Source organism: Ursus americanus, chromosome 1 (assembly GCF_024610735.1).
Source record: "Ursus americanus isolate L20-20 chromosome 1, mUrsAme1.1.p, whole genome shotgun sequence".
NCBI lineage: Eukaryota > Metazoa > Chordata > Mammalia > Carnivora > Ursidae > Ursus > Ursus americanus.
Window position 1 is genome coordinate 40,571,236 of NC_142127.1, and position 13,833 is coordinate 40,585,068.

Consider the following 13,833-nt stretch of genomic DNA (forward strand, 5'->3'; position numbering starts at 1 on the left):
CTTTTAGAGGGAAATTCTGTGTAATTATGCCCACTCAAATAGCTTTGGATTCAGATGCTGTAATCCTTAATCCTTCCTTCCCCTCCATCCAGAAGATTCATCACCATTCTTTTTTTTTTTTTTTTTTTAAGATTTTCTTTATTCTTATTCGGCAGAGATAGAGACAGCCAGCGAGAAAGGGAACACAAGCAGGGGGGTGGGAGAGGAAGAAGCAGGCTCATAGCGGAGGAGCCTGATGTGGGGCTCGATTCCATAACCCCGGGATCACGCCCTGAGCCGAAGGCAGACGCTTAACCGCTGTGCCACCGAGGCGCCCCTCATCACCATTCTTGATTTAGGAATGCTTTAAAGATGCTTATTATTTGGAACATATTTGACAAAGTGAGAGGGACTTGTTGAACAGGCCCTAACAGGCCCTAAACAGAGCCTGTGTCTAAATATGATATAAATTTGTTGATAATCAGGTATTTCTTGGGTGGTTTTGCTCTCTGAAAACCTAGCAAAAAACAGATAATGGGTAAAATGTTGTTGATGCTAATTATTTGGAGAAACGTGAGTAATGATCTTTTTAAGCCCTGTAAATTAAATTGGGCTTAAAAAATGGGTGGTTTTAACATTTGGGAAAGGTTGATTTTCCTTGAAATCCAATTCCTGGAAAGCGGAGAAGACAAGGAGGTGGGTAGACTGCGCTGTGGAAGAGAACCTCTGACCTATTTCCCCTCTTTTTACACCTCTTCCTCTTCTCTGCTTCTCAGACGACCAAGTTGAGTTCATCCGAACCTTGCAGTTTTTGAGTAGGACCGTGGTGAACACCCAAACGAACGCGCTTCTGGTTTCTGCAAGCCCGCAGTTCCATCTCCTAGCCCGTCACCTCTAGGGCCCAGCAGGCCGGCGTCCCAGATCTCGACTGCGGCCCGGATTCGCAGAGGAGGGGAGAAAAAGGTGGGGGTAGAAAAGGGAGGATGTTGGAGGGGCGGGAGCGGCCCCGGCGCTAACTTCCGTCCCGCCCTCCCAGCCTTGACTGGAGAAGCGGGGCGGCCCGTGCCGACCGTCTGGCACACTCCTCCCGGGACGCCCGCCGGACTCCCGAGCCGTCTCCAATTGGCCGTCGGGGGAACGGAAGCCGAGGCAGAGCAGTGAACCCGGAAGTGCTTCGCGGCGGAGGCCCGGGCGACTCTTTTGAATGGAATCGGGCTGATTCATCGCCGGTTCGCGGAGCCAGAGCCCCGTGGAGTCTGAGCCGCCGCCGCCGCTGCTGCCGCCTCCGCCGCCTTCGCGTCACCGCAGGTGGGAGACGAGAGCCCAGACCGCGGCTTCCCGACCCCGCCGACCTTCAGGTAGGACAGGGAAGGCAGGCCCCGGAGGTCCGCGGAGGCAGCCGCGCTAGGCCGCCGCCAGCCCCGTGCTTTCCTGAGTCACGTTGCCCAGCCGAGTTGCCACTGGAGGCCTGGGCCCTGAGGGAGGAGCTCAGGCTCCCGCGTCCTCCTCGCGGGTTACTCGGGTCTCTTGTAAGTTAGGTCTGGATGTGGTCTCTTCCAGGCGTTTCTGCTTCGCTGAATTAAACACATCTTGGGAGCCGTCTTCTCCCTATACCGGGAAAACCCTTGTGTGTGGCCTCTGTTTGTGTCTGTTTATTGATAGTTACTCCCGTGTTGAAAAACTTCAAAGCAGGCAGAGGAGACAAGGGAGAGAGAATAAAATTAACTTTCCCATTGAAGGCATGCTTGTTTTATCACTTGTCCTTCCTATGGGCCTTGACCCTTTTTCTCTTAGTGTTAGGATTTCAGTTCCCTTTAAAAACCAAACAAAAATCCCAGAGATGCACTGGTTTTAACCTAGAAACTCTTCAAAACAAAGTGTGGTTTTTCTGCTGTGCCTTTTAACTTACTTTCAGTTTGTTTTAATTGAGCAGTTGTTGTGAATAGATAACATTTCCTGTTTTCAATAAAGTAGTAATCTGCTACTCTGTGTTACCTCTTGGAACTTAGTTTTCCTGGGGACTTACTTTGTGTCTGTCAAAAGAAGGAAAAAATGTAAACTTTTCCGGAGAGTTTGAATATAAATCTAGTGACCGAATGAAAAATTCTTGAAATTAAAAATGGTAACTCAAAGTTGATAAAGATTCATGGGAAAGGCCGGGAAGAAGCCTTAAAAATCAGAATAGAAATGCAGTTCTACGGTGAAAAAAATTTTTTTTATTGCTCACAAAAGTATGTTTTTGGTGCTGCTAAGTTGTTCACTATATGTAAAGCCAGAAGACAGTCACTGATAATGTTGAAAGAACGAAAAAGAACTGAGTACAGTTTTAGTGCTGATGATTAACACAGTGGTGGTTTTCTTGTTTTGTCAGGTAAAGCTAGCAAGTGGCTCATTTAAAGTTTATATGTTTTAAACAAATTTAAATTTAACGAGTTACTGTGCATTTGGAGAGATTAAGATACAGTAGTTCAGAATTAACTACAGTTGTGTTTAGTGAAATGGTGTTTAGTGAAAGGCCTGAATATTGTCTTGAATTTGTCCCAGAACAAAATTACTTCTGGCCCACAGAAGAAAGTTTTGAAATCATCTTTCAGTGAAGCCTCACCTGTTGACTTTGGGATATTATTCTTCCCCCCCATGGTGTTTGGTAAATAAATGATATTTTGCTGTTCTAATTGTAAAGCTGTATTTAACCTGTCATGGGTTTTATTGTTATGCTTGTCATGTAAACCTTGTGTTTAGTATGTACATTTAGAACACATGTTTGAATATCAGGAAAGAGAGGCAGTTGTGTTTTTGTTTTTCATTTTATAGCTGTTCATTTCATAATTCAGTGCCCACTTCTGAAAGTCTTACGTGAATATTCATGAGATTTATTACTCATGAACTTGTCATATACCCAGTTTGTTGCACTCATTCGGCATTCGTATCCTGCTTTGTGATATTTTGGCATCTCCATCTATAAAATGAGAATGAGATTAAATAATAGATTCTGGTTCTAAGATGATGATAACAATAACAGTAACAACAGTTATTGAGTACCTTATAAATGTTCCAGGCACTGTATTAGGTGCTTTGTATTTTATCTTACCACTGACTTGCAAGGTAGGTATTATTCCCATTTTATAGATGAAATCTAGATTCTAGAAGAAGGTCACTTTTTCCAGATCATACAGAGAGTAGGTTTGCCTGTTTTTTAAAGATTGTTATTTATTTGAGAGAGCTCGAACAGGGTAGGGGGGTGTAGAGGGAGAGGGAGAAGCAAACTCCCTACTGAGGAGGAGCCCAGTGGAGGGCTTGATCCCAGGATCCTAAGATCATGACCTGAGCTGAAGTCAGACGCTTAACTGACTGAGCGACCCAGGCGCCCCTGGAGAGCACATTTTGAAGCTCGGATTCCAGTCGAGGTCTGATTGCCTTCACAGCCTTTCTGGCTCTACCTTGCTTCCTTTCGCTTCATGTATTTTTCATGGGTTTATATCATGCCTCTCCAAACAGATGATAAATTCTTTCAGTGGAAGTCAGTGAGTTTCTTAGTGGCTCTATTTCTGTATCACCTTATGTACAACGTAGTACAGGTTTCTCCTACTGTCTGAAAGTTAGCTTTACCCCACTTTTACAGAAGGCCTACATTATACCCGTTTTTTGCTAACAGAAAGAAATCCGAAGAGGATTTTCGCTTTTGCAAAATGTAAATTGTTTCTTTGATTTATGCCATTTCAACTTAGGAAAGTTTTAATAGGAACACTGCTTTTGGATAGAGGGGGGAAATTGTATTTAATGAATGTTTAATTGAATGTTGTAATTAGGAAACAGCACAAGAAAAGATATTGTGGTAGTTCCATATTCACTATTCTAAACTGGAAAAATCTTGCTTTCAAAATCCTATTTATATAATTAAGGTAATATCGACTCTTTCTATTTCTTCCATTGAAGAATGACCTTAAGAAAGTCAAAGAAGTTCCTAATTACTTTCCATAAATTGGAAAGCAGAGGAATTAGAAATACAGTAAGATCTGGAGGAAAGAAAGGATTTAGCATCAGTCTGAGAAGTAATATGTAACTGCAGCATGGGTTGGGGAGTACAAAATGAACTAAGAAAAACAATGATAAACTCAAACAGCTAAGAGCTTCATGATCTTGTTTGAATTTTATGAATTACTGGTATAACAGTGTCCCTTGTAAAAAGGTTGAAAAGTTAAAAAAAAAAAAATTGCCACATTCCAAATCCAGATTAAGTTAATTTTTAAAGGATCTATTTTTTTAAGTTACAGTTCCATACATTTTCTGTAAATGTTTGAGAATTGATTTATTTTAGTTCCGGCACGAACACAATCTAAGTGTATCAGATTCTAATCAGATAATAACTAAGTAGGGAGATGAAAAAGTGGAAAATCATCAACTTTTTGATGTACAACCTTTTGAAAGTACCAATGCTTGTTTCGTACTGTTTTTTACCAGTTAGGATTCTAAAGATTATGATATGTATGACATATTAGTTACAGCTAAACACTTCATTCATATTATCTGATAATTTTTTTTTAAGATTTTATTTTCTTGAGAGAGAGAATGTGTGCCTCTGAGAGAGAGAGCACGCGCGTGTGCGCGCACAAACGGGGAAGGGCAGAGGGAGAGGCATACTCCCCGCTGAGCAGGGAGCCTGATCTGAGACCTGAGCCAAAGGCAGACGCTTAATGGACTGAGCCACCCAGGTGCCTCTATCTGATAATGTTTTAAGTAAAGTTAATGATATGATAAGCTCTTGAGTCCTCTGTTTTTTGATAGGTGTAAAAACTTGCTTTAGATCTACAGGTGTTATGTATGGCTTTTATTTCTAAGAATTGAAAGTATTGTCTTTCATATTAGAGTGTAACACTTTAATTTTATGACCCCTTTTGCTGAATTCTGCAAAATCCAAGTCCCTCCTCTTCAATATATTTCATTTAGTCCTGCAAAATGTGCCTATAGTTTTGAAATTCACTAAGTGGCAAACTGTGTAGGAAGACAAATCTGTGTTGTATGAGCTGTAGCCCTTCTAAGGAGGCGGTGCTGATAGCAGATAGCACTCATTGTTTGCTTACTATACAAACAGTATGTTAAATGTTGTTTATGTCTGTTGTCTTCTTTAATTTTCTAAATAACCATATAAGGCGGATGCTGTCATTATCCCCATTTTGCAGAGGAGGAAACAGGCTCAGGGAGGTAACTGACCCAAGGACACATAGTTAATAAGTATTAGAGATAGGATTTGTATCCTGGCACTTATACTGCAGAGTTACAGCTCTTAATCCGCACATAAAATGTGCATAACAAAATTTACCATTTTAACCATTTTTAGACGTACAGTTCAGTGGCTTTAAGTACACTCATATTGTGCAACCATTACCACCATCCATCTCTGGAACTTTTTCATTTCCCAGTTGCAATACTTTTGAAAACATAGATAGCTCATAATTTTCTTGAAGAGATGATGGCTATCATCTCTACTTGCAAAAGATTTTTTTTCTTTTAGATTTATAAACACCAGTTAAAGTTAGTCCACTGATTTTTTTCACTTCTACATTATCTATTTCTTTTTGCTCATCTTTGTGGACACTTTAGCATTTGTCCACATATGAACTTTATCAACATAAAAGTTAAAAGAATATGTCACGTATCTCTTTAGCAAAACAAGTTTTTGTTGTAAAATAGTGTGTAATGAAATCCTTCTTGTTGAATACCTAACTGGATGAGAACATATTTCTTTTTTAGTCTTAGAAATATATTATTCACTCACTGATCCACTTAACAAACAATTTTTGTGGTGAAATTCAGGTAACAGAATTAACCATTTTAAAGTAATAGTTCAGGGGTGCCTGGGTGGCTCAGTTGGTTAAGCATCCCACTCTTGGTTTCAGCTCAGGTCATGATCTCAGGGCCGTGAGATCAAGCTGAGAGTCAATCTCTATGCTCAGCTTAAGTCTGCTTGAGATTCTGTCTCTCCTCCTCTGCTCCTCTCCTCTCTCACACAAGCGTGTGTGTGCTTTCTCTCTCTTTCTCTCAAATAATTTTTTTAAAAAAATGAACACTTTATTGTCATTTCGTACATTCACAGTGTTTTGCAACCACCTAGTTCCAAAACATTTCCATTATTCTGAAGTAAAATCCCTTTCCCATTAAGTAGTTTCTTCATATTACTCCTTCCTGGTAACTTCTGGCAATTACTAATCTGCGTTTTTTTCTGTGGATTCAGGCATTTGGGATACTTAATATAAATGGAATCATGTAGTTTGTGACCTTTTGTGCATGTCTTCTTTTACATAGCATAATGTTTTGAGGTTCATCCACATTATCGCGTGTGTCAGTACTACATTCCTTTTTATAGCTGAATGATATTCCACATGTTCCATTGTATGTATATTCATACTAGAATTTGTTTATCCTTTCACCTTCTGGTGGACATTTGGGCTGTTTCCACCTTTGGGCTGTTGTGAATAATGATGCTCTAAACATGCATGTACCTGTGTTTGTTTTGAATATCTATTTTTAATTCTTTTGGATATATACCTAGGAATGGAATTGTTGGGTCATATGGTAATTCTTTGTTGAATTTTTTGAAGAGCTTCCAAACTCTTTCCAGCACTCCTTGGTTCTTAAGTTTGAGAAAAATTAGTTTAGGGTATTGTCATCTGAAAATGTGTAGTCTGAAATTGTGTTTATACCGGTGGTTCTGAACTGGGAGTGGTTTTGCCCTTCCGGGGACATTTGGCAATGTCTGGGGACATTTTTGATTATCACGACTGGGTAGGTGCTACCAGCATCTAATGAGTAAAGACCAGGGCTTCTGCCAAACATCCCAGAATGCACAAGACAGTTCCCTACAACAAAAAATTTGGTTCTGAATGTCAACAGTGCTGAAGAAACCCTGGCTTATACCATCAATTTTATTATTACCGTTAGAGACAAGAGTGCTGTTACCTGTTTCTTTACATTCCCCTTATAATTCTCTAATCATTGTGAAACTCTTTTTCTCTGTCAGTTCTCTGTTTGATATTTGGATATAATATGAAAAATTCTGATTTTTCAACTGTGTTTAAATGAAAGCTAAAAAAAAAAAGACTACAAAGATTGTGTCTCCAATCTTTTATATCTTTTTGAAAGATGGTGAAACGCTTTGGGCAGCACAATAAAAACTGAAGGATGAAGCAATAGCAATAATGTATTTCACTATTGCATCATTTCGAGTAATTCTTATTCTTCCATTTTCTTGTTATTTTAGTCTTTTTGGCATAGTTGGGAATAATTGATTAAGAAATGATGAACTAATTCCTATGATAATGAAATAGCAAACTTTCAAATACAGGAAAAATAACATCACTAAGGTTCCAATATATCATGGATTTGTAATAAATGGAACTGTAATTGCAAAATAGAATGTTCTGTTTAAAAATATGAGTAAATTTTCTCTTTGTTCTTGGAAACACCTCTAGAAAGACTAAAAGTCATAAAATGTCAATTCTTACATATAATTAGAATTGCTCAAAAAAGAAACTTAAAAACAAAATTTGTATATGGGGTAATCCTCTGTTCTATAGCTCCCTGGGATGCTATTTCTTTCCATATTCTTCTGGAAATGGTGATTAAAATCAGTTTTGATTTCTATTCCGCTTTTAGGAATTTTGCTTCATTTAAAGCTTGTGGTAAATCTTCCTCCATAGTTCTCAAAGTAACTGTATCTTATTTTATTTACTTTTTTTTAGGAGAGAGAGAAAAAAAATACTTGGGAAAAGTTATACCTGCCAGTATTAGCAAGAGCTTGAGTTGAGAAGAAATTTGTCAAACTCAACGAATTGAAGCTTAACACCTCAAGAGTTGTAGTTACTGACCAGGTGAGAATTAAGAATGTACATAACTTTCACCTATTCTTTCAGGATATGATATAAAGATGTTATGAAAATGTATCATTTTTTAAACACATACAAATTATAAATATGTGATAGATATCCAGATTTAAGAGCTCATGAAAGTCATTTAGATAACTAGCACTTTTGTTCTTATTTGCTTTCTGTAAACTTTTAAAAAAAGTAGTGTGATATAGAACATTTATTGATATATTTCATTTCCAAATGTTAGTATTTTTATTAAATCTCATTATGTTATCTAAAATGTTTTAGTTTGTTAAATATTTTTTCCTGTTTGCTGAGATATCTAATTTTACTAAAAACACAAATTTGACCTGCCAGATTTTCTTTCCCTCTGCTCCCCACATTGCTCATGTATATTCACAGCATCTGGAGTCTGTGTAAAATCATAAGAAACAACACTGAGGGAATAGATGAACTGAACACAGCTGGGAATCGACTTTGGCCTGGAATATATATATAATTTCTAAAGTATACTGTATGTTTTTAGTTTTTTTCTATTCGTTCTTTAAGTTTATAAGCTTGAAATGGTCCAAAAGAATTTTTTTTCCTTTGGTAATACATTCTAGAGAAATGTCTTCAATATTTTAAACTATTCAGGTTTTGCCCCTCTGCTTCTAGCCATTAAAAAGTGCCATGTATTGAATGGTATATTTGAGTTGAGGAATTTTAATGAGAATTTGATGGAGATTATGTTTGTAAATGCTGCTATTAGCGTGTGTGAAGGTTATAAAGTAGAAACTTTTTCTGGACTAGCAAGTTTTCTTATGTACCTTTCACATTTTAAAATGAATTTATCCATTGTGAATCTCACGGACTTGTTGATATAAAGTTGTTTATAAATTGTAGTTTATATAAAATTCAAAAATAGCAGAACTAATCTATGCCATTAAAAGTTGAAATTCTATCTTTGCACGGTGGTAGGGACCGGAAAGGGGGCATGAGAAGTGTTCTTCGGTGCCCATAGTGTTGTTTCATCTAGGTCGTGGTTATGGGAGTGTGTTCACTTTTTGAAGATTCCATGGCTGTGTCATTTGTGCATTTTTCTATTTGTGGACTTGGACAAAGGTTGCGATATTAACAGTGTTAAATATAAGAGTAAATTGTTAGCAGGATCCAACAAACATGATTAGGCTGTAATGTAATGATCATGAGTACATTATTTTTAGTTTGTGTAGCAGTTCTAACTAGTAAAACAGTATGAACAAATGACTAATTCATTAGCATTTAATTTAGAATTTATAAATTGTAGTAATACCATTTTCTAAAGCATACACGTAGAAAAGGAATTTTAAGGCACAGTAGCAATTTTCAAGTAGAAGAAATGCTTCATTGTCACTCTTATTTAGTTGTACTGATAGTAATTTTTTAGAATTTGATTACACTTTTTTGTGTAGTTGAGGTCATATTGATATCCTTGCTATTTCTTTCCTTTGATTTCTTCTGAGTTTTTCAAGCTTATAGAATGTCTTCTATAGTTATTCTAGACATAAAAACCAAATCAGATTGATACTTTAAAGTTAATCTTCTTTGTATTGATTAACTCTAAAATTATCATTGAGAAGAACAGCTGAATTTCCTTAATGAAAAAGGTGTATATCTCCATAACATCTGAAATAAGGCAAAATATCTGTGTAGGTTCTAGAACACTATCTTAATGCATTTAATGTTTACTTTATAATATTTCTTTTAGTATAATGAGTTCATTTTAAAAAAGCCTTTGATGCTAATTCAGAGATCCATAATCTGCTCACAATGTCTTTCACATGTAGTTTTGATGATAACTGACAAGCTGTAAGTTAATTAGCGCAGAACTTACTAATGAGGATGTTAAAATTTAATTTAAAAGTGAGGATTTTTATTTGTACACTCTGAACAAATTGAAGGAAATTCAATCATACATATGATAAGCATTTCAGGCACTTTTTCCTCATTCAGGTACTTTATTAGATAACAATGAGAAAATATAATTAACTTAATGATAGCAAAGTTTTGAAAGTATGCTGAGATTGCTTGTCTTTAAAACCGGGGATAACCCAAAACCAAAGCAGTAAAGTAAGGTCTGTTAATTAGCATGGAAGACAGCTTCTTGAATTAATATGTGGTGTTAATTAACAGGAAGTCTGATGTTGTGTTGTAATTACCACCAATATTTTTGACATACTGAGTGACTGAAGGTGAATTATATAGATAGCAATTGAGTAAACACTTTTGTGCTTAGGAACGTTTTCCTTTGTTTCTGTTTTCTAGAAATATGGACAGACTTCTTAGACTTGGAGGAGGTATGCCTGGACTGGGCCAGGTTAGTATATAGACTTTCAGTATTTCTTTGTTTGTAAACTACATGTCTTTCTCTAGTTATCCAAAGAGAAAGAAATCACTCCCAAGAAAATCATCTCACAGATAATAATCTTATGGTAAGAAGCTTACCTTATTGCTGGTTGTTGTATTGCAACACTAAATAACATGTGGGGAACATTTTCTATTATTTTATTTCACTTTCTCCTAGGAATAAGAATTTTCTCTATTTTTTTTTATTTAAAATTTGGGGATACGTAAGATTCTCAAACTTGCCTTTTAATTTAAAAAAAAAGGACTCAAAATATCTTATTTCTGGGTTTACAATATAGATCTTAGAAGTAACACATGAGGGGCACCTGGGTAGCACAGCGGTTAAGCACCTGCCTTCGGCTCAGGGCGTGATCCCGGCGTTCTGGGATCGAGCCCCACATCAGGCTCCTCCGCTATGAGCCTGCTTCTTCCTCTCCCACTCCCCCTGCTTGTGTTCCCTCTCTCGCTGGCTGTCTCTATCTCTGTCAAATAAATAAATAAAATCTTTAAAAAAAAAAAAAAAAAAGAAGTAACACATGAAAAAGTAAACATGGCATATTCTTGGCAAGATCCAGAAAACTGACCCACAGAATGTTTGTATGTACAGTTTTAATACTGATGAATTCCTTCTGGTAGTTATGATACATGGCTGAAATGATATGTAATATCTCTTTTTTTCTTTAAATTTGGTTTGTATGGTTTCTTTTACATTCTTATTAAGATTAAATTTGTTTTCAGTTTTAATATTATCATCTATCTTATTTTTTGCTGTTGGGCAGATGGCTTATAGATAGATTTTTTTGATCTCAGAGTATTTATTCTGCTTTAGGTGAAGCAGAAATTTTTGCCTTTTTTGAGTTCTACACTGATTATCTTTCCGGTCCTCCATTTACGAAAGTGATATCTATGTGTTGTTCCTTTCCTGAGACTTTTATTTAACAATGTTTTATGACCAAATTTGGGAATATTTTTATAACCTACTTTTATAACCCTTTTAGCTACCAGTTTTCCCTCATTTTCATATCGTGGTCAGTTTGTTTTCCTTCATTTAAATTAGTGTATATTTTGTGAAAGAGACGGTTTTGTTGGTGATTTTATGGTATTTTCAATGTGGAGGCACTTTCATAAGGATTTCTTAAGTAGGTCTGTCTCATGGCTTCTACTAATAAACCTTTTCCTTTTAGAAAGTTGGAATCATTTCGTGATTCTGTGTTGCATCCTTGTATAGACTTCAGTTATTTTTCCTTTTTTTTCAGTTATTTTTACTTTTGTTAGTGTTGACTATTTCTCATGTTCCTTTACTATCAGCCTATTTCTTTATGATTCTTTTTTTTTGTAAGATCTGTGTAATCCATTCTCTTAAGAAACCTAATTAGCCTTGGGGCGCCTGGGTGGCTCAGTCGGTTAAGTGTCCAGCTTTTAATTTTGGATGAGATCATGATCTCAGGGGCTTGAGACTGAGCTGTGCATCGGGCTCTGAGCTGTGTGCGGAGTTTGCTTGAGATTTTCTCTCTCCCTCTGCCCTTGCCCCACATGTGCGCATGCTCTCTCGCTCTTGCTTGCTCTCTCTATAAAAAAAATCTTAAAAAAAAAAAAAAGGGGCTTAAGCCTCTCAGAACTTGACCTTTCCAAAGCTGTTTCCATACTTTCGTAAGGCTTCTAGATAGGTTCTAGAATTCCCTCATTTATTTTGAAGTTAGCAATAACAATGTTAAGGCATATCAAAACGTTAGAAGTGAGCTGAGGTGGTATGTAGGTGCTGCAAATTTACCTGCAAAATATAGGCAGTGGTATTGTCTTATTGGAATTCTTAAAGAAAATTGCATCAAATTTAAAAACCAGAGTACCTTTTCTTAAGCATTAGATGCAATAAATTATATAACCATGCTAGAAATCCATGCTGGGAAATTGCTGGATGTGAAATATAGTTTTACTGACCGTAAATTGAGCTACATCATATCTCAGTGACCACAGCAAACCTTTGTAGTAAGTGAAAAACTTAAGTTTGGTTCAGTAACCTCTTCTTGGCTTCTGGTAGTTTAATCACCTCATGTATCCTCTGTATTCTTATTTGAAGTTAAAAATATGTTGTTTGAGAATCTGTTATTTCAAGTATGTGTTTCATCTTCCCAATTAGATGGCAGACTCAATGTGATAATTTGTGGGGTGCTTATTTCTGTCGTATCTCCTTTGTCAAATACTAGTGTTCAGTGATTAATTTTTTTTCTTAAAATTTTATTTTACTATTGGGGTGCCTGGGTGGCTCAGTCTGTTAAGCATCTGACTCTTGGTTTTGGCTCAGGTCATGATCTCATGGTCATGGGATCAAGCCCTGCATTGGGCTCTGCGCTCAGTGCAGAGTCTGCTTGTCCTTTTCCCTCTGCTCTTCCCCCAACTCACACTCGTGCTCTGTCTCTCCAAAAATAAATAAATGAAAATCTTTTAAAAAATTTTTATTTTTCTTTTGTTCTAGATTTAAGATGCTACTTTTGCAACAAATGTTAAATGTATTTTTTAATATACAGGAATAAAGTGTTGTGTATTGTTTATTTTTAATAAAGTAAAAAATATTTGAGTTAATAGCTACTCTTTCCATTCACTAATGCATAGCAGCCAGTAAAAGTGGAAAAGGAGACACAAGCTATTTTATCCCTCCAAAAATAAATGGATAATGTTACTATCTTACCATTTAATGGAAAAGTTAGAATGTCCTTATATATAGGGGTTAGGATACTTGCTGGTAAGTTTGCACATGGTCCTTTGAAAGCATGAGGATACAAACAGAACAGGGGTCTTTATTCTAATAACTCTGAACTTCCTCTGAAATAAAGTGATTTCTTTCTTCTCCATGGCTAATCCTTCCACTTATTCTCTGATCCCATCCTCTCTTGAAACCTTGCTCATCTGCACTGACCCCTTTCTCTGCATACAAAAATGTTTGTCTGTATCCAAAAAACAACAAAACTTCACTGTACCCTGCCACTAAGCCTTTCTTCTATTTATTTCTAGAATTCTTGAAATAATAGCTTATACTCACGGATTACACTTCCTTATCTTTGACTCTTGTGAGGTTATATACTGGCCTCCTCTTCCATAACTTTTGCTCAAATTGCCAAATCTATTGGCTTACCTATGGTTCCCTTTTCACTGGACTTTAATATATTTCTTTGAAGATTTTATTTATTTGTCAGAGATAGAGAGCGAGCACAAGCAGGGGAAGCAGCAGGCAGAGGGAGAAGCAGACTCTCTGCTGAGCAGGTGGCCCAATGCAGGACTCGATCCCAGGACCCTGAGATCATGACTTGAGCCGAAGGCAGATGCTTAACCAACTAAACCACCCAAGTATCCTGGACTTTGATATTTTAATACTGTTCACAATGTCATGATTAAAACTTTTCTCTTCCATTAGCTTTACCGTGGTACTTTTTTCCTAGTTCTTCATTATTGTGTCTATACCTACAAAAATAATTTGAAGATTTATTTTTTTAAACATTACATTTTTAAATGTTAATTCTTGAACAGGATAGGCTAACATCATTAAATCTATCCACAATCCCATGCTTCATTATAAACTCTTTTTTTAAGATTTTATGTATTTATTCATTCATCAGAGAGAGAGAGA

General features: G+C 36.6%; 1 protein-coding gene across 1 annotated transcript in view; it reads left to right on the forward strand.

Annotated features, from left to right (window-relative positions):
• Window positions 1-1,200: 1,200 nt before the first annotated feature.
• PSMD14 (proteasome 26S subunit, non-ATPase 14) overlaps window positions 1,201-13,833 on the forward strand; it is a 99,019-nt gene continuing 86,386 nt past the window's right edge. Inside the window, exons 1-3 of the mRNA XM_045780828.2 lie at window positions 1,201-1,337; window positions 7,719-7,847; window positions 10,131-10,182. Of these exons, the coding sequence (XP_045636784.1) occupies window positions 10,135-10,182 (48 nt within the window). The 5' untranslated portion in view covers window positions 1,201-1,337; window positions 7,719-7,847; window positions 10,131-10,134. The remainder of the gene's footprint in view (window positions 1,338-7,718; window positions 7,848-10,130; window positions 10,183-13,833) is intronic.